General features: G+C 39.5%; 2 protein-coding genes and 1 pseudogene across 2 annotated transcripts; all 3 read left to right on the forward strand.

The window, feature by feature from the left end:
• Nucleotides 1–3,836: 3,836 nt before the first annotated feature.
• On the forward strand, nucleotides 3,837–7,182 carry LOC117303287. The gene is made up of 4 exons (XM_033787452.1): nucleotides 3,837–3,975; nucleotides 4,645–4,890; nucleotides 5,868–6,061; nucleotides 6,937–7,182. Exons 1-4 carry the CDS (start codon nucleotides 3,837–3,839, stop codon nucleotides 7,180–7,182), a joined length of 825 nt encoding a protein of 274 aa, XP_033643343.1.
• Nucleotides 7,183–10,703: 3,521 nt separating this feature from the next.
• Nucleotides 10,704–14,006, forward strand: LOC117303295 (cytochrome P450 2D11-like). The gene is made up of 3 exons (XM_033787465.1): nucleotides 10,704–10,977; nucleotides 13,497–13,637; nucleotides 13,933–14,006. The coding sequence occupies exons 1-3, from the start codon at nucleotides 10,704–10,706 to the stop codon at nucleotides 14,004–14,006; spliced, it is 489 nt and encodes a 162-aa protein (XP_033643356.1).
• On the forward strand, nucleotides 13,996–22,738 carry LOC117307244 (annotated as a pseudogene).
• The last annotated feature ends 44 nt before the right edge of the window (nucleotides 22,739–22,782 follow it).

Raw genomic sequence — 22,782 nt, forward strand, 5'->3', positions numbered from 1 at the left:
TCCACAATATAGGATAATAATAATAATAATAATAAGACTTGTAATGCGCACATATCCACCCTGCTGGGTGTTCAAGGCGCAGTAAAACCAAAAACAAAACAAAAACAAAAACACAACACAAAGAAAAACAGACACAACAAAATTAGTCATTGAAAACCTGTGACATAAGATAAGTTTTGAGAAGAGACTTGAATTTTGCAGTACAAAGACAAGATCGAAGATTAAGTGGTAGAGAGTTCCAGATGCGTGGCGCGGCTGAAGAAAAAGACCTGTCACCCCATGAGTGTCGAGACTTGGGTTCAATGAGGAGAAGCATAGAACTTGATCGAAGATTCCTTGATGGAGTGTAAACTTGAAGCAGTTCAGAAATATAGTGGGGAGCCTTGCCATTAAGAGCTTTGTGGACAATGAGCATCAGCTTGAAGATGATTCGTTGAGAGATAGGGAGCCAGTGTAGTTGTTTCAGAATGGGGGTGATAGAACACGATTTTCTAGACAGTGTCACAATGCGGGCAGCAGTATTTTGGAGCCGTTGAAGTCTGGAAATCTGGTTGTTAGGAAGACTGTAGAGAAGAGCATTGCCGTTGTCAAGACGAGAAGTAACAAATGCGTGAATGACCTTTTCAGTGGCACTTTTGTCCAAGTACTTGCGAATCTTACCTATATTCCTGATGTGATATGATGATAAACGAACAATGTTGTTGATGTGTGGCTGAAGTGTCATTGATGAATCAAAAATAACCCCTAAGTTCCGAGCTTTCAGCGAGGGAGCTATCCGAGCATCACCGATGGAGATGTATGGCACTGAAACCTTAGTTAACTGTTGACGTGACCCAAATAGAAGGAACTCTGTCTTATCATCATTTAACTTCAGAAAGTTTTGTTGTGTCCAACGTCGAATCTCTTGGATGCATTTCTCAAGTCTTGCAATAGATGCATTGGCATTTTCTTGAGAAGATTTAAACGTGATGTATAGTTGAGTGTCGTCTGCGTACACATGGTAATTCAGATTAAATTTCAGGATGATGTCACGAATCGGTAAAGTGTATAGCGTAAACCACTGCGGGCCGAGTACCGACCCCTGTGGCACAGAGTAGTTCAAAACAACAGGGTCGGATATCGCGGTGCCAATACATACATGCTGAGTTCTATTGTAGAGATACGATTTGCACCATGCTAGGGCTGTGTCCTCTATGCCAAGGTGATTCTGGAGCCGAGAGAGAAGGATGTTGTGATCGACAGTGTCAAAAGCAGCACTCAAGTCTAGCAGGACTAGTGCTGTAAGGTTACCATTGTCCATTGCAGAGAGAATATCGTTGCTCACACGGACTAGTGCAGCCTCGGTCCCATGGAAAGGCTTGTATGCTGACTGAAACACGTCGGACAGGTTGAAAGTATGAATGTGATCAGAAATACGTGATGAAACTACTCGTTCGATGACTTTTCCAAGATATTTTAAGTTTGCAACCGGTCTGTAGTTTTTGAATATCTCCTTGTCCAGGTTTGGTTTCTTGATGAGCGGCCTGATGTAGGAAACTTTGAGGCTATCGGGGAAACAACCGTAACTGAGGGATTCGTTTACAAGCTTAGTGATGTAGGGTACAAAAATATCGATGTTTTGCTTTATCATGGATGTTGACACTGGATCCAGCTCACAGGATTTTGAAGGAGATTTCATAATAACCCTTTGAATCTCAGCAACAGTCGCAGGCTCAAACACAGATAGTCTACACTCTGGTTGAAGTTGTGGCAATGTCTGCGACACGTTGTAAGGGACTGATGAAAATGATGAGCGGATGTCTGAAATCTTGGTGACAAAGAACTTCTGGAACTCATTTGCTAAGTCCTGGTCATTGTAAGTGGATGGAAGGACAGGGGTTTTGGGTTTGAGCAACAACTTACCAATTATCTTGAAAAGCTTCTTTTGATCTCCTGAAGATTCTTGTACTTGAGATGAATAATGGATGATCTTTGCCTGGTTGATCAAATTCCTAACTTCTTTACATTGGTTGCGATATTCTTGTCGTTGAATCGCCAATTTGCCATTTTTCCGCCACTTCCGCTCCAGTTGACGACAGATCTTTCTCGCTGTACGAATATCATCATTGAACCAGGAGACTTCAGTTCGGACCTTGACTGATCTCGTTTTCCAAGGTGCGTATTTATCCAAGATGTCACTGACTGTACTCTCATATTGGCTGACATAGGAATCCAAGCAGTCGTGATCAACTTCTAGATTTGCTAAATGGGAGCCTATGTCACGGAACACTTCGGTAGGATTCACATGTTTCCATTGTCGGCTCTTTATAGTAACGGTTGGGACTTTGGGCTTGCACAGACTCAAGTTACACATGACTGCATAATGGTCTGATAATCCAGGTAGAATAGCAAAGTTTGAGACAATTGGTGGGGAGATTTCACGAGTTATGACAAGGTCTAGGCAATGACCGAGACGATGAGTCGGCTCCTTGATATGCTGGGTAAGACCAAAAGCCTGAAGTAGATGCTTAAACTGGTTTGCATTGGTGTTGTGGATGTCATCAACATGAATGTTAAAGTCGCCTGTGATGATGATTTCCGATGGATGAAGCAGATATTCCAAAATCAAATTCTCAAACTCCCTTAGAAAACTTGAGAAAGTCACATGTTGGCCGTTTGAATCTCTTTCAGGTCTGTATACAATGACAAGGCGAACAGATTTAGAGTTTCCGGAAACTTAGGAGGCACCTTTTGGTTATAACATGGAGGTAGCTACCTCCATGGTTATAATGATCGTTCAGCAAAGTGTCATAGTGCTGTGTCCACAATATCTCGATATAATGTCTTAGTGCCGACCACTCCTTGGATAATATTAGCCTTTGGTCAAGGCGCACGCGGCCGGTGTCGCATGCAATTATGTCCTCTATGTGATACTTTTCGGAGGACGTGATTGCATATGCAATAATGTTCGCCTGACGGTTTTGCATATGCAATCGTGTCCGCCCGGATGCGATACCCGGAAACTGCTGCATAATGCAATTGTGTCCACCCGGACACATTTGCATATGCAGTTGTGTCCGCCCCCGTGCAAAACCGTTCTTGCAGAAAATTTAACCGCCCTTGGTTGACGGAAAACGTTTGCAATTTTTTTACAAGCTAAGTGCATGTCATGAATGACATGGGAAATGTTCGGCCGTTGGGTATTCGCTGCAATAATAAAATACGTGAATATTCATGATGCATAATTATACGTAGGTTCAGTGCATGCATGCTCGTTTAAGCACGCACATACATGTACAGTCATGTACATGTCCGCCGGACGGTTTTTTGCATAGCCCCGGACACGATTGCATATGCAAAAGTGTCCGGAGCGGACAGTATTGCATCTGACACCAGCACCCCTGATGTCAAGCACGACCCTAAAATATCAAGCACGCAAAAAAAAAGACCAGCGCGAGCGGCGGAGCCTTAATTAAAGGCTAGGATATTGTTGGTGTTGTTGGTGTTGTTGGTGTTGTTGGTGTTGTTGGTGTTGTTGGTGTTTTTGGTCACAGGGCAATAGAAATAGAGGACGAAACCAGATAAGAAGCTGAGCTTGCTGTATCAATTATACTGTTATGTATAGCCCTGAATTGGCCCAATCATTACTATTCGACCAACACCCTAACCCTCAATTCATATCAGCAAGCGGAAGGGCTTATCGTATTGCGATAACTGCAACCCCACATTGCTTATAAAAACACCGATTTCATCTTCATTTTTTCATTTTCAACAAATGAATGAGAACGTAAAGACGGGTTGATTACCACGCAGAAATGGTATATAAAATACCCAGAAAATCCTGCACAGCCTCAACAATGCTTCTACTGTGGTTTACTGTGATCGTTTGTAGCTGTTTATACATCAAGCAAACCAACTGTAGTTATTTCACAAATGGAGAAACAGATTTGTTTGTTCGTAAGCATCCCCAAGAATTGTTTTGTGAGGCGGATTTTGGTAAGTAGGCTTATTGTAGCATTGGTTGTAAATAGTGAAGCTATATCATGTTATACTGATTCACATGAGCCCATTGAACACAAAATAGGCCTATCTTTGGTTTCATTCGAGTTTTTAAAAAACAAAATACAAACTTAATTAATAATGATGATTGGGTAAATATGTAGTATAAATAGCCAAAGAAAGCAATATTCAAATTCAAACTGAAATTGTCATCTTACATAATGCAAAATATCCAGGGAAGATGTGTACTACGTTTCAAGCACTCCTAACATTAATTGCAAAACCAACTAACTTGTTTAAAGCACTTTTAGCACCATTTTACTTCCAAGTTTAGTGGTCAATGAAAACGACATTGGCTTTTATCACCAACATTTTATTTGAGAAAGTTTTCTGTCAGAACCGTTTCCCAGATTGGGTTTCCAACTACGAATTATTCTTACTGCGTGGACTATAAACCTCTCCAAATTGTATGTAAAAGCGTTCGCTGTTAATTGGAATAAATAATTATTCCACGTGTTAGTTTTGTTGTATAATTATCTACATTTATAAAAGTTTTACAATCGAACGATTACATTCCCTTTAAATTCGGCCTCACTAAAAATGAATCGAACCCATTGCTAAATTAAAACCAACAACAAATCATGGGACTGTTTTCCCCCCAAATAGTTTTGGCTGGTAAAGTGTTAAGGATAACGAAGTCTTGCTTATCACTTCAAGAACGGCACGTGTTCATATCGGCCTCGCAATCACCTGCCGCATTGATACCAACCAATGTCACCGTGCTGGTCGTTAAAGTCAAGCTAGTCTACAAGGGGAGGCGTTTGGTAAAGCAAGGGAACACTGTGGTGCTGGTTACTAGTGAAAATACATCTCGTTTAGTCATTGCTCTACGGAAATCGTATGTGTTTACAGGTAAGAATTTGTTCATGTAAAAGACATCACACTTTGAGGTGTATCTCTGCGGGTACTGAACAGTTGACCGGTGTCGTATGCAATTATGTCCTCTGTGCAGTACTATCCGGAGGACATTATTGCGTATGCAATAATGTCCGCCGGACGGTTTTGCATATGCAATCGTGTCCGCCCGGACGCTGCTGCATAATGCAATTGTGTCCGCCCGGACACATTTGCATTTGCAGTTGTGTCCGCCCCCGCGCAAAACCGTCCTTGCAGTAAATTAAACGCCCTTGGTCTACGGAACAGGTTCGCCATTTTTTTTTACAAGCTAAGTGCATGTCGTAGCCCCGGACACGATTGCATATGCAATCGTGTCCGGAGCGGACAGTATTGCATGGCGGACATAATTGCAGCTGACACCAGTCTAGAATGAATGAGGAACTTTTTAGGACGCAAGTTGGCAGCAGACTTACCAGGTTTAGCTTTAGGGAAATGTAGGCATGCCCAAAAGTGCATAAACAATGTACTGGAATGTGGCTGCTTCTTCTTAAAACAACATACAATGATAGAAGCCCCACTGAAAAAATTATGACAAATTCATTTAAAGTATTTGCCTCTTTATTCAGCCATATTCAAACAAGCATGCGCACAAAGGCGCACAGCCAAAACAGTGCTTCTCCAAATACATTTTATACTATTTTTGTGTAGCGTTCTTTTGTTCTTTCTTTTGTCCTTTCCCTTATGGAGTTCCTTTGTTTTCCCTCATTGTTTTGTCTTTTGGGCTACATTCGGCGGGTACCGAAAATTAGCACGGGCCCTTGTCATAACATGAACACTTGTAATGACGTAAATGACACAAAATCGCACAGACATAACGACGTGAGGCCCTTTCGCACGGGTCACTTTTTGAAAACACAATTTCACACTATAATTCTCAAGTTACCGTGCTTACCCTTTCATTTATGGTTGCCTGTTTTTTTTGTTTTTTGAAGGATTCGTCCACTTGAAGAACGTTCCTACGGGCGTTGGTCCATGCGCGAGTTTACTTCATTTTGGCAAACATGTCTTTGTGGAGAATCAACTCAACTTCATGTTAGGATGTTCGTGGTACCAACTTAGACGTAGACTCTCTGAGCAACAGAGACATGGCTTGACGGGAGCCTACGCTAATAGTAACCGATGCCAGGTAAGTCTTTATGTATGTGACTTTGCCTTAGATTCTATGTCAGTTTGAACCATTTCTTTGTCATTTTGAAACAAATTCCGGGTCAAACTGACACGGAAAAAGGTTAGGCCCAATTGAATCTCAACATCCGGGTCAATTTTTCATATCTTTATTGAGTGTATAACGATAAATATGTTTGACTATAGGATGTTATTATCGATTAATCAGTGACGAACTGTTGAGCAATCGATTTGCGTTTATTGAGTATATGCCTCAGTCGGAATCCAGTGCAGAAGGTTTGAGTTTTGCATGAGTAGCCTTTTGAGTAAATTCTAATATGATATTTATTATGTAAAAGGACCTGACTCAGCTAGATGGACTTATAGAACCAAGCGCCATTATTGTTTAAATTAATTCATGAGATATTGAAGAGATAGGACGAAGTTTAACTTAGTATTAATGCAAATAACAACCTTTGTCAAAAACATGTGTCCCGAAATTTGAATCTGAGTAAACGGACATGATCACTCCGGATTTTCGGTGATAGCTCAAAAACGCGACACCGTGTTATTTACATTTATATAGACTATGAATGAAAGTAAAACAGTTGAACTGCGGTTCCACAAACCAAAGGTATATACTTTGTTCATGTCGCTGATAAATCGTCCCTAAAATCTATCTCCAACACATTCAACATGTTCAGAGAAGAGTTTTTTAGGCTCTTCGTAGAGCAAACATGACTTTCTCATGATTCTCCAACTGAGGGCATAGGTTTGCTCAGTCGGCACGTTAATCCGGAGGTCGTTGGTTCACATCTTGTCTTGGCAATTTGTCGTTGTACAAACCCAAATCACGTAAACAGTTTCCCTTGTGGTTTATTATTTGATATATCTTAGATTGTGAGATGTTACGGTAGTCAGGAGGAGCCCCAGCGATGCTTCGGTGACCTCAAGAGGGCGCTGTTAGGCCAAGGTTGTGTGATGTATCGCAATACTGAGTTGATTCTAGTTCAGCAGATGACGTGTTCCCCGTCCTGTGATGACGGAACCTGCAAGTGGATGACCTGTGCCTCAAAGAAAAAGTCATGTGACAAAAAGAGACGACACATCTCGAGAGTTCTCAGAGATCCGTTTAGAGATTAATAAACTCCACAACAAACTGAAAGGAGAGGTGCACATTGCAATAAGCCATCTTGAGATAATGGTGTACACATCACCATGACACTATTAGGTTTGAGTTCCATGACACTATTAGGTTTGAGTTCATGACACTATTAGGTTTGAGTTACACCAAAACCAAACAGTGAACTACTATAGACGATGTGACCTGTGATATCACACGTTTACAAAAGAGCCACAGAGCCTGGACTTCCTGCAGGTACGATTTGTTCACTGCCTGCACAATGGAAGAAAATATAAAATCATATATTTTATGGCGATTGCACTAACTAATTTTATCAACTTTTGATATGATTACAGGGGCCACATGTCAAAACTTGTCCAGCTTTTTCTTTCATCACTCTTGGATTTATGCGGAAATTATGACAAAACAAAGTAATGTCACTATTCCTTGCAATAGGACCAGTGCAGTATCTTGCCTGCCAGATTACCTAAAGAATGCACAAGGTCACACTTATTGTAAACAAAGTTCACATGGTCTTCAGTCTCCACCATTATCTCAAAAGGCTAATGTTGTGTTTGTTGGTACGCTGGGTGGCACCAGACCTACCTAAGTTAGTTCATTGTTCTTGGTTATAATGTGCACGTGCTCAGAAAAGTTAACGATGCGAATTTACCTGGATAAGTCTGCTGCCACCTATAGCGTTCAAAAGTATTCAATTATTTTCATCATAGAGAGCTCTTGAATGAAACAAAACCCACTGGTGATTCATAACAGAGTCTGTTAATAGAATTTGAAATTGGTTTTGCCTAAATACTGAATAATAAGACAAATTGCTATGTTGAATGCATTAAGACAGGATTTGTACTGACAAAAACAATTGCAGACAGTGTCAACATTTTGCTTAACCAAATTATGTACATGAAATGAAAAGTCTGTGGAATTTGGGGCTTTAAACTTTTAGACCAAAATGTAATAATGGTGCTTTTTATCTTTAACAGTCCTCTGTATATAGGCCTACATTTAAAATGTAGATTCACACCTGTTGGCTAACTGTCGGCCTAGCGTCTAGGAGGTCGACCATAATATCTTTATACTTGTCTTGTTTAGTGTTCTGTCCGTGGTGAAGCTTTCATCAATGTTTAGACATGTACATTTTCCATTTTTATCTTTGTAATTGACAATAAGTAATTAATTGAATTGATTTATTTATAGACTATACTCAATATTATGTACGGTACTCAGGAACAAAATTCGAGTTGAATCCCATTGAGTCCCATTGATATTTTCAACGGGATTCAGTTGGATTCAATTATTGGGTTCAATGGGACCCCCTGTGGATCACATTTATTTTAGATCCCATTGAATACTTCCAAAATTCCATACCACTACAGCTGCAACAAGCAATGTTAGCGAAACGAAAAAATTCCACGATAACTTTTCAATGATTCCTCAGAAAATTGGTTCGATAACAATTGTTCAATGAATGTTTTAACATACTTAATTTCAGCTTCCCAGTAAACATAAACACATTATCTTAAGTCTCAACAATTTGACTAAGCACATAATAGTAATGTCGAAGTGTGCGGGGTTAGCTAGGACTATGTAGCCTGAACATCACACTTCGAGGCTCGTAAATAACGCCGTAGATCTGCTGTTGAGACCACGTCCATAATCACCTTTGACCTCTAATCATTGCACATGACCTTCATGGTTCTGGAGATTCGCAGTTGAATCCGACGTACATGTGTATACATCTGTTTTTATCATTGCGGATACGGACAAGGGACCATTTTAGATTAACCCGGTGTCACCTGGAGTGCGTTTTGGCGACCCCAACCAGAAACATTGGTTATCGGTTGAGCGTTTTTGCGTATTCGGTTGAGCGCGGTGACGATGCTGTTCAGACCAACCGGTAACCGACTTGCTGAGTTGGTTGGGCTTTGGTTGGGGTCGCCAAAACGCACCCCTGTGTAAGGCCGTGTCCGAAAAGACGACTTCGGCTACAGCTACGTCTAGATCAGCGCGTCTACCAGTGTTGAAGAATAGGCAGACGCGCGCGATCTAGCCGTAGCTGTAGCCGTTTCGGACACGGCCTTAGTCAAAGAATTAGGCTGTAGAAAGTTTAGTCAAAAGAGGGCGCTATCGACGAAATTTCTAGACAACTTAACTTGCCAAACTAGGGGACATAATCCCCGGTGATATTCGTCTGTGACACCGGCCAAACCAATGTTTATTTATGAGTTGTACAGTTCTTTTTTAACAAACCACCGGCCCACTTTTGTTTATGAGTTTTCTTAACTTTCAAGTAATGATCAGCAGAATTTGTTGAGGTGCTATTTGGTTGTCTATTATACGTTTACTGTTCGAACAGCCTGCAGCGAAATCAAATTCCCTTATTTTTCATTTTCTTAAAATGTATCTTTTATCTTAAAAGTATTCAATACCTAACTTGTCTACTTTTTCGTTTTCAACATGAAAATAAGATACTGTATTGAGTTTAAGTAGATCTGTTCATGGATGTTAATTTTCCACGCTGTGTCTTTTAAAAAATACGGTTTATACACGCCTCCGCTCCATCAGTCATTTCGAAATCGTGCGCTCTAAAAGTAGGTGAGTGTCCAGCAGCCGGAGTCCAATCCGAAGCCATTCGGAAAGGGTCTCAAGTATACGTTGAAACATGCCGGAGGATGGGGCAGGGGTTTTCCACAAAATGTTTCCATAACATGCCAAATTTAAGGCTCTAGAATTAGTACACTAGTTTCCTCCCTATTAAATCTTCTTAAAGGCAGTGGACACTATTGGTAATTACTCAAAATAATTATTAGCATAAAACCTTTCTTGGTGACAAGTAATGGGGAGAGGTTGGTGGTATAAAACATTGTGAGAAACAGCTCCCTCTGAAGTGCCATAATTTTGGAGAAAGAAGTAATTTTCCACGAATTTGATTTCAAGACCTCAAGTTTAGAACTTGAGGTCTCGAAATCAACCATCTAAACGCACACAACTTCGTGTGACAAGGGTGTTTTCTTCTTTCATTATTAGCTCGCAATTTTGATGACCGATTGCGCTCAAATTTTCACAGGTTTGTTATTTTATGCATATGTTGAGATACACCAACTGTGTAGGCTAGTCTTTGACAATTACCAATAGTGTCCACTGCCTTTAAGAATTCCTGAGACTCCAAGCCCCCAATGAAGACACAATGGAGGCCCAGATGATCATGCCCCCCCCCCCCCCCCCCCCTATGCAACGATTGTTGAAACTGTAACCGAAGAAATATTTGTCTGGTCCCGTTGTTGTGCTCCACAGTGCATTTAACATTCTACACGGACAAATACCGTGTGTAGGATACTCTGTGTTTTCAGTAAAGGCACTGGCTGTTTTTGGTTTATAAATAATTATGAGGGTTCAAGGTTGACTCCGGTTGAGAGAGTACGTGGCTCTGGAGAAAATTGTTTAACTGAGTTATAGATAGCTTCTGCACTGTTGATTTTGTGTTTAAAAACAATGCTGTTTATAACCAGTTTATGACTGTATAACTATGGGGAACCATCAACCTGGCAAAAATGGCTCTCCACCGGACCCACAGACCGTCCCATTTCTGGTCGACTTCGGTACGGGCGATGAGTTCCTGAACAAGTGGGTCGAGTTGGCACATAAATACGGTAGTGTGTTCAGCGTGAAGATGGAGGGGCGTTGGGTGGTGTTTGTGACGGGTTGGGAGGCAGCTCGAGAGGTGCTGGTGAAGACGGAATTGGACTTTGCAGATAAGCCGCGATATCCATCGTCTGAGGTACACAATCTTGAATATAAAGGTAAGAAGGGCAGTCACAAGTTAAACAATAATTGCAAGTTCAATGAAATCATTCTCAAGTTAATTGAAATGGCGCCCTCTTGTGCTCAAGCGTATTATTAGCATCCAGATAAAAGAGACCAATTGAACAATGATGAACGGTGAAGGGGAGACAACCTTGGACTTTACACGGGTAAAGCATGGGTAAAGTAATACATGGTTACTGCTTTTCAATCTGGACACCCTATATGAACAGCACCCCCTTAGGCATGTATTTAACAAACAGCCTTTTGGTTAGACATGACAACTAAATTCTATACATCTTTACAGCATGTCTTTAAAACAAAAAGGGTAAAAAGGCCTAAAACCATCAGATTTCCCCCACAACCCCCAACTCCGGAAGAAGAAAGTAGAAGCTTTCAATCCATCAAAGTACAAACTAATGCGTATAATAACAATAAAGCAAGAAAAAACAATTTAATTTTTTTTTTTCATTCTGAGTTGCTTTAAGCAAAAGTGTTGCGACCTAAGATTTGGTTCAGTACCTATATCCCACAATGGTCCTCAAAGTAACAGCATTAATAAGACGAAAATAATTTTCAAATTATCGGTCAACAATTTCTCCTGCCATTTGTATTAAGCATACTTATATCTTACGGTAGGTTAAACCATGCCCGACGTTTGTATTTTTACGCAGTCCACACGTTATTCTTGTAACTGGTTTATTTATTTGTTTTTGAATGATCATGTCTCTTTGTATAATTATCTTTACATAATCTCGCTTTCATTGGTGCTCTGGTGGCCAGTGCTACTTCATCTTTTTCGTGCAAATAAACTCTCAAAACAACAACAACAACAACAACAACAACAACAACAACATAATATGTACATGCTGCATCCCGCATCCCTCGACCATGGTCCCATGCATGCCCTGCAACATAAAATCCTGCCACATAACAAAATTCATGACTAAAATCGTCTGATGCATAAGGACAATGTCTTTAAGAGGTCCGCTCAATCTTAGTTACGATCCGATCAGGGACCGTCTGGAAAATAATATACAAATTTACCTTGAGACCTCAGAGGCCTACGTGCTAAATCATAATGCGCGGGAGAATATTGCAGCTTCTCCTCTATGGCATGAATGAGATGATGAGAGGTCAAAGCTATTACCTCGCTATCTGAAAGGAATATATGGAATGTACTTGTATTTGTATTAGATAAGGATTGAAAGCATTGATAAGTTCTTGTGTCGGTTTCACCATTATACGAGTCAAGTATTAAATTGGCATGCAGTGTTCTTTTCTTGCAAAAGGGAGGTATATCTTCCCATATAGGCCCCTACATAGCAAATTATTTTGCTGGGTTAGATAGACACTGAGAAGATTTTTTAGTGTGCCATATATCCTGATGATGGTTAGCATGACCCGACTCGGATTAACAAATCCTTTGTATCCTGATGATGGTTAGCATGACTCGACTCGGATTAACAAATCCTTTGTATCCTGATGATGGTTAGCATGACCCGACTCGGATTAACAAATCCTTTGTATCCTTATGATGGTTAGCATGACCCGACTCGGATTAACAAATCCTTTGTATCCTGATGATGGTTAGCATGACCCGACTCGGATTAACAAATCCTTTGTATCCTGATGATGGTTAGCATGACCCGACTCGGATTAACAAATCCTTTGTATCCTGATGATGGTTAGCATGACCCGACTCGGATTAACAAATCCTTTATATTATTTAAGGGCCCAATTTCAGAGAGCAGAAAATTTGCCTAAAAGATTTCTGCCAAGCAACAATAAATAGGAAACAAGTCACAAACGCCACATTTGAATTGGTGTTTTCGCTGGTAACCCTTTTCTGGTAAGCATAATTTTGTTGTGCTTATAAGCACAACAAAATTATGCTTATTTTAACAATTCAAAATTCATGTTGAGTTGTCACATAAACATGGTTTGTATACATTTTATTTAGCAAATGTATTTGCTCCTGAAGGCGACCAGAGCATAATCTAACCAAAACGTTGAGTCGTTAACCACCGGTTCTTTTCAGAACAAACTCTACTCTAAAGAGATGTTCACATGGGTACTACCGCAAATCTCTCTTAAAGGCAGTGGACACTATTGGTAATTGTCAAAGACTAGCCTTCACAGTTGGTGTATCTCAACATTATGCATAAAATAACTAACCTGTGAACATTTGAGCTCAATCGGTCATCGAAGTTGCGAGATAATAATGAAAGAAAAAACACTCTTGTCATACGAAGTTGTGTACGTTTAGATGGTTGATTTCGAGACCTCAAGTTCAAAACTTGAGGTCTCGAAATCAAATTCGTGGAAAATTACTTCTTTCTCAAATACTATGGCACTTCAGAGGGAGCCGTTTATTACAATGTTTTATACCATCAACCTCTCCCCATTACTCGTCACCAAGAAAGGTTTATGCTAATAATTTTTTTGAGTAATTACCAATAGTGTCCACAGCCTTTAATGCAAAGTTTCAAATCCAATTTTTTGTTCTGATATCCAGGTATTTTTGATGCCCCTTGTGGTGACCGATGGAAGAACCAGCGAAGTTTCGCTCTGACTACACTTCGTAGCTTTGGCTTCGGTAAAGTCAGCCTCGAGGGCTCCATCACAAAACAAGTTGGAACTTGTCAAGAATTTAAAGGTAAAATTCAGTATTTCATACGGCAGCGGATGCGGCAAATCTCGTACACGTTGACGTATTGTGTACGTACACAGTAAGTTTAAATTTATCGTGTACGTACACGATAGGTTATTCGTATGTATTCGTATACGATAAGAGATAATTTGTTTTTGTTTTCATGTGGTATCTTTCCTCGCCTGACCCGGAAACGCCCCGAACTGGGTCAATTCTGACCCAGGTGTAGAAAAAGGTGCGTTTGAATCAGTCAATGATAATTCTTGTTCTTTTCTATGTTTAAATGGTCTTCAAAATCAAGCAGTAGACTGCAGGGATTTGCTGGGTGCACACACGGCAAACGTTCTCTTTGCATTGATCTTTGGACTTCGCTAAGCTCACGATGACCACGTGTTCCAAAGTCTCCTCAAAATATTCGCGGGTACTCATGCTCGACAACAGTGGCTTTAGTACGTCGGGTGGTACCAGTGTTAAAGAGGCGGCAAAAGGTCTTGACGACTTCTTGGAAGATCAGATTCAAAAACACGCGGACTCTCGAAGTGTAGGTGAGGAACCACGAGATTTCACCGATGCTTACCTGGCGAAGATTGATCAGGATCCAGAGAATTTCAGCTATATGATGAGCTATCGTATGTTCTGATGGATTTACTTGGCGCTTGGATTGAATCTGCTTCTTTCACACTCTTGTGGTCTTTGCTTTATATGAGTCTCCTTCTTGATATTCAGGATCGAGTCCATCAAGAAATTAAGAAGGTAGGCCCTCTATAGGGTCATATTATTTTGATGTTTAACACATCATGCTGAGGTAGATTAGTTGAGGTCAAACTTTTGGTCAAATCTAACAATAGTTATAGAGGGCTCTATAACTTTAGCTGCACAAGAACTGTTGGCATTCATTTCATTCATTCATTCAATGGTTTATTAAAATTCTATTCAATTCGCTGCCAGCAGCAGAATTACATGAACAGTTACATAGTTAAAAATTTGGAGTAAAACATTACACACTGGCTAATAACCCCCGGTCACTTCCTTCTGTTTATATTGACTAACCATAACTATTGTGTTCATCATGAAACATTTTACTATAATTCTTTGCCTTACTAGGAATAAGGATCGATCCAAAAATATAATCTTACTTTGGATCTTTTGTGCTTGATCATAATAATCATGTGTGTACGATTGTGATTATACGCATTGCGCCCACTGAAGTAATATCTTCCCAACATGCATCACTACATCCTGAACAAGAACAGTCTTGGATGAGATCGGTGGGGCCTAGTGAAAACCACGCACACATTTTGTTCAGTGTTTGAAAAAGAAACAAAGCTGAAAGTTCACTGCTGTCATCAGTAGAGCAAGTCGAGTCACCTAAGGCTTTCACCCTTCCTCCATGCTTGCATTTAGCCACCATTTTAGCATTTGCAGCTGTTTTAGGATAATTATTTATTGCCCCTACGTCATCATCTGGCGGAGGATTTAACCTTGGAATGCGTTTGTCAACCTTTGTGAGTCTCTGTGTGGGATTTCAATTCTAGCACTGCCAGTCATACTCCTAGAGGAAAGATGTAAGAAAATATACAAGAAGTCTCAGAAAATTGAAATGAGGAGGAAGAGTTAACAAAGTTCATGGCTGTTTGAAACGTCATCTAGCTTTCTACACATTTGAAATAATGTTTTCCAAACTGAGGCTGGGAGAGCAAGATGACGATGACGGTTGTTTTTAGATTTATACAAATGTTTCGTCAACTACTTTTGACACCGCCCCTAATTGCTATACTTCGTGTTTTAACCTCAAGTACGTCCCAAGAAAAAATCTATGCATGCACCCTCAAGAATATCACCAGAAAATATATTAAGGATATCCCAAGATAATATATCAAGGCTATCCCAAAGTAATATCTTAGGGATATCCCAAGATAACAAGTTTATCCCAAAGTAACACATCAAGGATATCCCAGAGTAATATCTGAAGCATATGGCGAGATAATATCTCAAGGATATTCCAGGTTAATATCTCAAAGATATCCGATATCCCAAGATATTATATCAAGGATATCCCAAAGTTATATCTCAAGGATATCCCAATATAATGTCTGATGGATACCCTACGTTAATATCTCAAGGATATCCCAAGATACCCTCGTTAGTATCTCATAGTTATCCCAAAGTAATATCTCAAGGATACCATCGCAGAGGAAAATTTATATTTTCCATGTATTTATGTAGGCCTTATTTATTCGTTGATTTAAATAGTATTTTTAAAATATCATTATTTTAAAACTCGACACAGGCCTACGGTTTCTAATCTAGTTGACTCTGGGTGTTGTCTATTAATGTGATTTAATGTTGATGCTATTTCATCTGTCACTTTGTCGCTGATTTGTTTGTAGGTCATTGGAGATCGTCCAATCAGCTGGGAAGATCGTGAGTCTTTACCATATAGTCAGGCTACCCTGATGGAGATACAGCGAGCCGCTAGCCTTTCGTACATGGTAGTCAGGGCAGCCTACACCGATGCCACCATATTTGATTACAAGATTCCGAAAGGCATTGAAGTCTGGGTGAATATTTGGTTAGTGATAACAATTTTTTTAAATGTATAACAATGAATGACACATAATAACAGATTGAAATTTGCATCGGAGATAAATAATATTTATTTTTGGTCTTACCCAATATATACACTGAGGTGTTGTAACACTGTATACTCAGTACTTACCCAAGCTCTGTGGGGACAAACAATATCACATGCAAGTGTCGTGGCCGAGCGGTTAAGAGCACCGAATTCAAACTCTGGTGTTTTTGATCAGCAGAGTGTGGGTTCGAATCCCCAGCCGTGACACTGTGTCCTTGAGCAAGACCCTTAACCATTGCTTCGTCCTTCGGATGGGACGTAAAGCCGTTGGTCCCATGTGTTGTGTAACGCATGTTGCAGGAAGTTCTCGTGAATACTGTCCATATCAAATCTAAACAAAATGTCACTTTAATCTGAAACTACATGACTACACGTATTTTACATAATATACAAAGGGGACCATCTGGAGAAAATCTAATCGTGCTTATGTATGCGACAACATTTCTAATTCGTTAAAGCACCGAAAATAATAAAGTTAATGACAATCTCAAATAAGCTGCAAGCAGCTGTTATTGGGATGCCAATAACTCTGTAAAATATTCATTGATTCTTTGGAGCATTCTGCATTAAAGCCGAATATAGCAAACCCAAGGCCTTGTGAAACGATCGAGGTAGTGAGTACAGATACACGAGCTCACTGCATGCAATGGGATCACTAAGACTGTTTTTTTTTTACAGTGTCAAACTTTCCCCAAAAGATAGCACAGTCAGTTTGATATTGGATGTTGGACATTTGCAGAGGTTCATACAGCGAATGTCTACTTCTTTCGATATTGGACATTGGACATGTATAATATTTGTACAGCAGTCTCTAAAATGGAAATTTGATTTTCACTGTACCAATCTATGTGGATGTCCAATATCGAAACCTCAAACGTAGAAATCCGCTGTGAATGCCCAATGTCCAATACCAACAAACCTTACTGTCATCCAAATCAACAATTTTATGAGAAACTGAGAAAAAAAAAACAAAAAAAAAACCCATTAACACCCAAATAATATTGGCTGAACTTAAGAAAACTGTAGATTCACACTGAATAGCTTATTTGTCATTGGACTTTGAAATGTTTACAATAATTGTGAGGTATTTTTGCGGCGCACCCAGACAAACAACACATATTTTCAACCTTGGCCCATTTGCCCATCTGGCTGACCTTAAAAATGATAAGGATTATGGTTACTATGGAAACTGATACACAAGTTGTCTGCCTCTTCTATCATTTGAACTCTCCTGTGACCTGCCTGTCTGTATTGATGTAAAATGAACTAGTTTGCACACATTCCTAGTTTGAGAAGTCGAAATCGGGGAGCCATCAGTTCGCGCGAGAGCAGTGATCTCGCGAGAGCACTATCTCAGCGCGTGGGCCGATTTAACGACTTGTCCACAAGTCTAATTCCTAGAGGGTGGATAGAATATCTTTAAATTCTACCCATGCCGCAGTACTGCAGTACAATTAACCTGCATTAAATGTGCAGTGACAAGAAGAAAGCAAGAAGTGTGAACATTCAAGGTTTCTGTATTTTGAACTTCTATTGTGTTTGCCAATTCGGAGTTGTTTGTTTGACCCAAATGTGCGGGTCTGCTCCAATTCAAAATATGGGGTTTGTTACGGAGCAACACTTTATGAGTAGACTAGTAGACCTGCAGTTAATGCCGGTGGGCCAACTGTTCCCACGAGCAAAGGCCGTTCGATATTTCCGAGTCGATGTGTACAAATCAATTGAAATGAAATAAAATGTGGCAATGCATGCATTATTAAAAATTATTTGTGCATTTTTTTGAGAAAAAAAGCAAACAGCTTCATCATATCCAAGGAGCAGCAATCTTTTCACGTAAACCCTTTGTAAAGAAAACATGTTTTCATTATTAGTCTTGATGAAGTTAGAGACCATCTTGAGTTTTCTTTGTTGATGTTTGTTCCCCGCGCAATTTTTCCCTGTAGTATAAAATGTTGCCATCCTCTCAAAACGTCCCGATTTTCTAAGGATTCCCATTTTTGAGTCGTTTTAGAGATTACAAAATTTCCCCATTATAAGCACTACGACAGTGGCAATTTTGATACGTACAGAAACAAAATTGCGTTCCGCGCTGCGTGAACTACCTCAAATTTCCAAATGGCCGACGAGCATTGGGCGACCTGTACAATAAGACAGACCACAACATTTGGCGGAGGGTAGTTTGAAATGAAGGACACATGTGTCGGATCCAGCTTTGACTATCCAATCTTTAATGGAATGGCATTAAGTCTGTATTTAATTCGATGCTAATTGTCAATACAGAATCTCCCATAGTTGAAGTTGGAATGTTTTATTACGTAATATTGAATAACTTTTGCCGTTCACTTTGGGCACACACAATTGCGGTCTGTCGTCGTTTGTGCAGTGGTATAAGTGTGTCAGCCATGGGTAGTCGTTCATTAATAGGTCAGGATGCTTTAATGGTGAGCTTGGTCTTTCCATGGAGGAAGGAAATGCATTTTCCTCCATGGTATTAATAACAGTTGAAATTCAGCAACCATTTTGTGAATTGTAGTAAGGTAATAAACTATTTGAAAACATAGTTGTTATTCCTTAACGTGTAATTTTGTGTCCCATGATGATCAATAATTGTCACTTATGGTTGGAAAACCCATAGCAGTTGTACAGTTTTGTATAGTCGAGACCCTAAAGACCTTTATTATCTTGAAGTTTTCCCATTGACATCAATATATTCCAAACCGAGGCTGGAAGAACAAAATAGTCTGGTTCCTCTTTGAAAAACGATGATATTATCATTTGTTATTGTTGTTTAATGCAAGGAACATGACCAAGATGGAGACAGCATGATATGGGTCTTGCACGAGGGGGATACATAGAGGAAAATCCAAGACCTGCAACACTGATGTTTAGGCATTTACCGTTACATACCTTTTTTTTCGCAGAACAGTCGACAATAATTTCTGTATTTTACCTTGTATTTTATTTACATCTGAAGTAGCTGTTGCTTACGGAAGGTCACGCATATATTTATTTATTACTTATATAGTGAGTCATTGAAGTGCAACATATATTTTCCTCTTATATATTTTCCAACACCCACCCACCACAGAAATAAGCAGGATACCAGTCACAAATTATTGTGACGTGGAAGTTTGCTGGTAACCTTATTCTGGAGACGCAATTTTGTTATGCCTAGCTACTTTTTGTGCTTAAACGGCTCTATGAAATTGGACCCTGGCTAAAACGGACCACCACTTATTTCCTGTATATTTGTATCCTATCATTTTCTGATTTTACGTGCCTTTAATATACATGTATACTACTTCCAGGTCTGTACATCATGACGCCTCGATCTGGGCGGACGCAAAGACATTTTGACCCCGGTCGATTCCTGAACGATGAGGGTACCGAGCTGGTCCGTCACGAAGGATTCATACCGTTCTCTGCTGGTAAGAAATCTAGTTGAACTACACTCTAAAAACTATCTGGTCAGAATTGACCCGGGGGTCCCATTGAGCCTGACCTGTTTTGGGGTCAAGTTGACCCGGAAACTGGCCTAAAAATATGATTTGTTCCCCTCAGATTCTATGTCAGTTTGAACCATTACCATGTATTATTTTTTTTGCCAGTTTTCGGGTCAGCGGAAATAGGTCATGATCTACGGTACTCGGAATCCGGGTTAATTTTGACCCGGAAGTTGTTAGTGTGTAAGGGACGATTCCTTTGAAGTTGATTTAGCACACCCATCCATCTTACTTCATAATATAATCTATACACACTGAAGAACAAGTAATGCCTCAAATGAACCAGATACTTTAAATCAAAGGTCTCAAATGTCAGTAGCTTTAAACTTTTACTTTTGTAGGTTTAATCAGGAATGAAATGTATGATTTTGGCCAGGTATTTTGTCTTCTTTTTCCGTTTGTTAATATATTTTATGATATCATTGGTCAATGGTACTTGACATTTGTAAACAATGACAATTAGATAATTCTGAATGGCCCCTTTTACTGTCAAATAGAATGTGACTTCCTCATTTTGTTCACGCTCAACACTGTCATTAGTTTGGTTGTTGTATGCATATTTTGTTAATTTGCATATAGTTTGTGTCCTGCTGGTTTGTTTGTTTTAAAACATCTTCCCATCATGGGAACTTAAGGTAAACTCCCACAAGGGGATGTAAACACCATTTCCCGTTCGGATGGATGTTTCCCCTTCGGATGTTTCCCTATATAAAAATGTGGTTTCCTTTTAAACATATACACAATTCATCTGATATTATCACACGATAAATCTTGTTGACACTATTTTGGGAATCACATTACCATTATGTTACTGTCTAGTGAATGTTTTGAGCTGATGTTAGATGGGCGCCACTGTCTTTACATGCAAATAGACTACCCAAAATGGCTGACCAATGGGCAGACAGTAGGTGCGTGTGACGTCAGAGTGAACAAATACTATAATTATACAGACATATTTGGTGTAAATGTCAGTCACACTAAGACTAACTAAAACAATACGAACATGCTCATTGAGAAATCTGCTCGTAATTAGAAGTCACGTTTTTATTTGAGTTAATCATTCTGGGAATAGTTGCAAGATAGGAATTCCTCGCATACTGTTAATTACTTGTTAAAGGTATTTTATGCAGGATTGGTAGAGCTGCCAGAAGTCGCAGTCAGTGTTTATGTTTTCTGTGACCAACCATATAATATGAAATAACAAGCCTGTGGACATTTTTGCTAAATCCATTGTGTAAGTAAGATGACAATAGTGAAAAGCATGAACAATTTTCAGCAAGAAATACATTGGGCCGAAATCTGTTACGTTGTTTTTGTAGGCTATTAGATATACAGTTTTCTCTTCATATCAGAGAGAAATGTTTCACAGAAAAGCGGTTCTAGTATAAACATCATACTCTGTAACCTTGCTGATTCTATGACTAAACTTATACATATAGGCAGTGATGTTTTGTATCCTTACTGTCATGACCACCAACCTTTAAAAAACAAGTCAATGTACTCTGCAAATCTCAGCTCTTGGAGATATAGAAGCCACGTGTGATGAATAGCAGGTCATGCACCTTGGATGTTGTCATGTTGTAATTAATCAATGATAAAGATAGCGAATAATTAATCAAATCCAACATGACTGCGCAGTGGCATATATGTTAGAAAGCTATTGGATTCTACTTTATTTCTGATCAATGGCGCAATAAATATTGATGCTACAAACATAATGCCTACCTTTTTTGAAAAGATCGTGCCCTATTCTTTATTGGTACAGTAATCATCACAATCGAAATAAAAAATAATTGGCAGACAATACCTAAATCGCGGACATTTTGTACATCAAGTCAACAAGATTAAAAAAAAAAGCTAGTCAAAAATATAGAAGCCTTCGCGAAAGACTCTGATGGGTCGAAACGTCAGGCTTTTTTGCACAAAATATAGAAGAACCGTTCAAGTGCACAAAGCACAATGATGAAACAGAAAATTTAAAATAGCTTGAAAAAAATCCAGTAAATTTCACAACTCCGTTTGGTCTGATTTTGTTTGACTAGGCAGTCGAGCCTGCATGGGTGAATCTCTCGGGAAGATGGAAATCTTCATCTTCTTCACGTCAATAATGAAACACTTCCGGGTTCAGCCTCCTCCAGATGAGACCCCGCCCACTACGGAAGGAACGCTGGACTTTACTAGGAATCCAAAACCTTTTAGGGTGTGTTTTGTACCGCGTTAGGAACACAGCCGCATCTCTGACAGCTATAAAACAACCATCCTTTGAAAATTTGGACTAAATTGGTCACCGAAGTCGCAAGGGAATAATGACTGTAGAAAGCACCCTCGTTTAAAGTTTTTTCGTAAAGTTTTTTTTAATGGCGTTCTTGAGGCTTGGGCCATATAGTTATTTGCAGCGCAGTTGTTAAAACTAAGCATATCGACAATCAGTGTGACTATTCTCTCGGATGACTTGTAATTAACTCATTGAACAATCTCGAGTCCTTATTTGGAATTGCAAAATGACACGACACGGTTGCACTATGATGCTTTCACTAATTAATCAGCCGTTGAATATTTTAGAAGATAATATGCCATGTTGTTTTAGAGATATGAGTGGCACGCAGCAGCTTGCTTTGGGTGATGTTTTGTTTTCCATTATCAGGATTATGAAAGTTATTAAAGTCGATATAGCTACTTCATTGTCAGCCTTAAAGACAAGCCCCGGAGCTAAAGCCATGGTTTGAACCAATGGAATTCCAATAACACATGCTTTACGATATATATTAGCATAAGGAAGGGATGGTAGAAGAGTAATCACCAATCCCGTCCTTGAAGCAAAGAATTCAAAATACTCAACACCAGACGGTGTGGAAACACCTTTTGTAAAAGTCGGTTATACCATGTTTGATGAATACCAGTGGACTTAAAGGGTACTGAACACCTTTGGTAATTGTCAAAGACCAGTGTTCCCACTTGGTGTATCCCAACACTTGCACAAAATAACAAATCTGTGAATATTTTGACTGAATTT

The sequence above is a fragment of the Asterias rubens genome, chromosome 2 (assembly GCF_902459465.1).
Source record: "Asterias rubens chromosome 2, eAstRub1.3, whole genome shotgun sequence".
NCBI classification, from domain to species: Eukaryota; Metazoa; Echinodermata; class Asteroidea; order Forcipulatida; family Asteriidae; genus Asterias; species Asterias rubens.

Excerpts from the sequence above, each read along its gene's own strand:
- LOC117303287 (XM_033787452.1), top strand. The coding sequence starts at position 3,837 with ATGCTTCTACTGTGGTTTACTGTGATCGTTTGTAGCTGTTTATACATC. Across the intron at positions 3,976-4,644 it reads GTTTTGTGAGGCGGATTTTG|TTTTGGCTGGTAAAGTGTTA; the intron begins GTAAGTAGGCTT and ends CCCCCCAAATAG. Across the intron at positions 4,891-5,867 it reads GAAATCGTATGTGTTTACAG|GATTCGTCCACTTGAAGAAC; the intron begins GTAAGAATTTGT and ends TGTTTTTTGAAG.
- LOC117303295 (XM_033787465.1), top strand. The coding sequence starts at position 10,704 with ATGGGGAACCATCAACCTGGCAAAAATGGCTCTCCACCGGACCCACAG. Across the intron at positions 10,978-13,496 it reads ACACAATCTTGAATATAAAG|GTATTTTTGATGCCCCTTGT; the intron begins GTAAGAAGGGCA and ends TCTGATATCCAG. Across the intron at positions 13,638-13,932 it reads AACTTGTCAAGAATTTAAAG|CAGTAGACTGCAGGGATTTG; the intron begins GTAAAATTCAGT and ends TTCAAAATCAAG.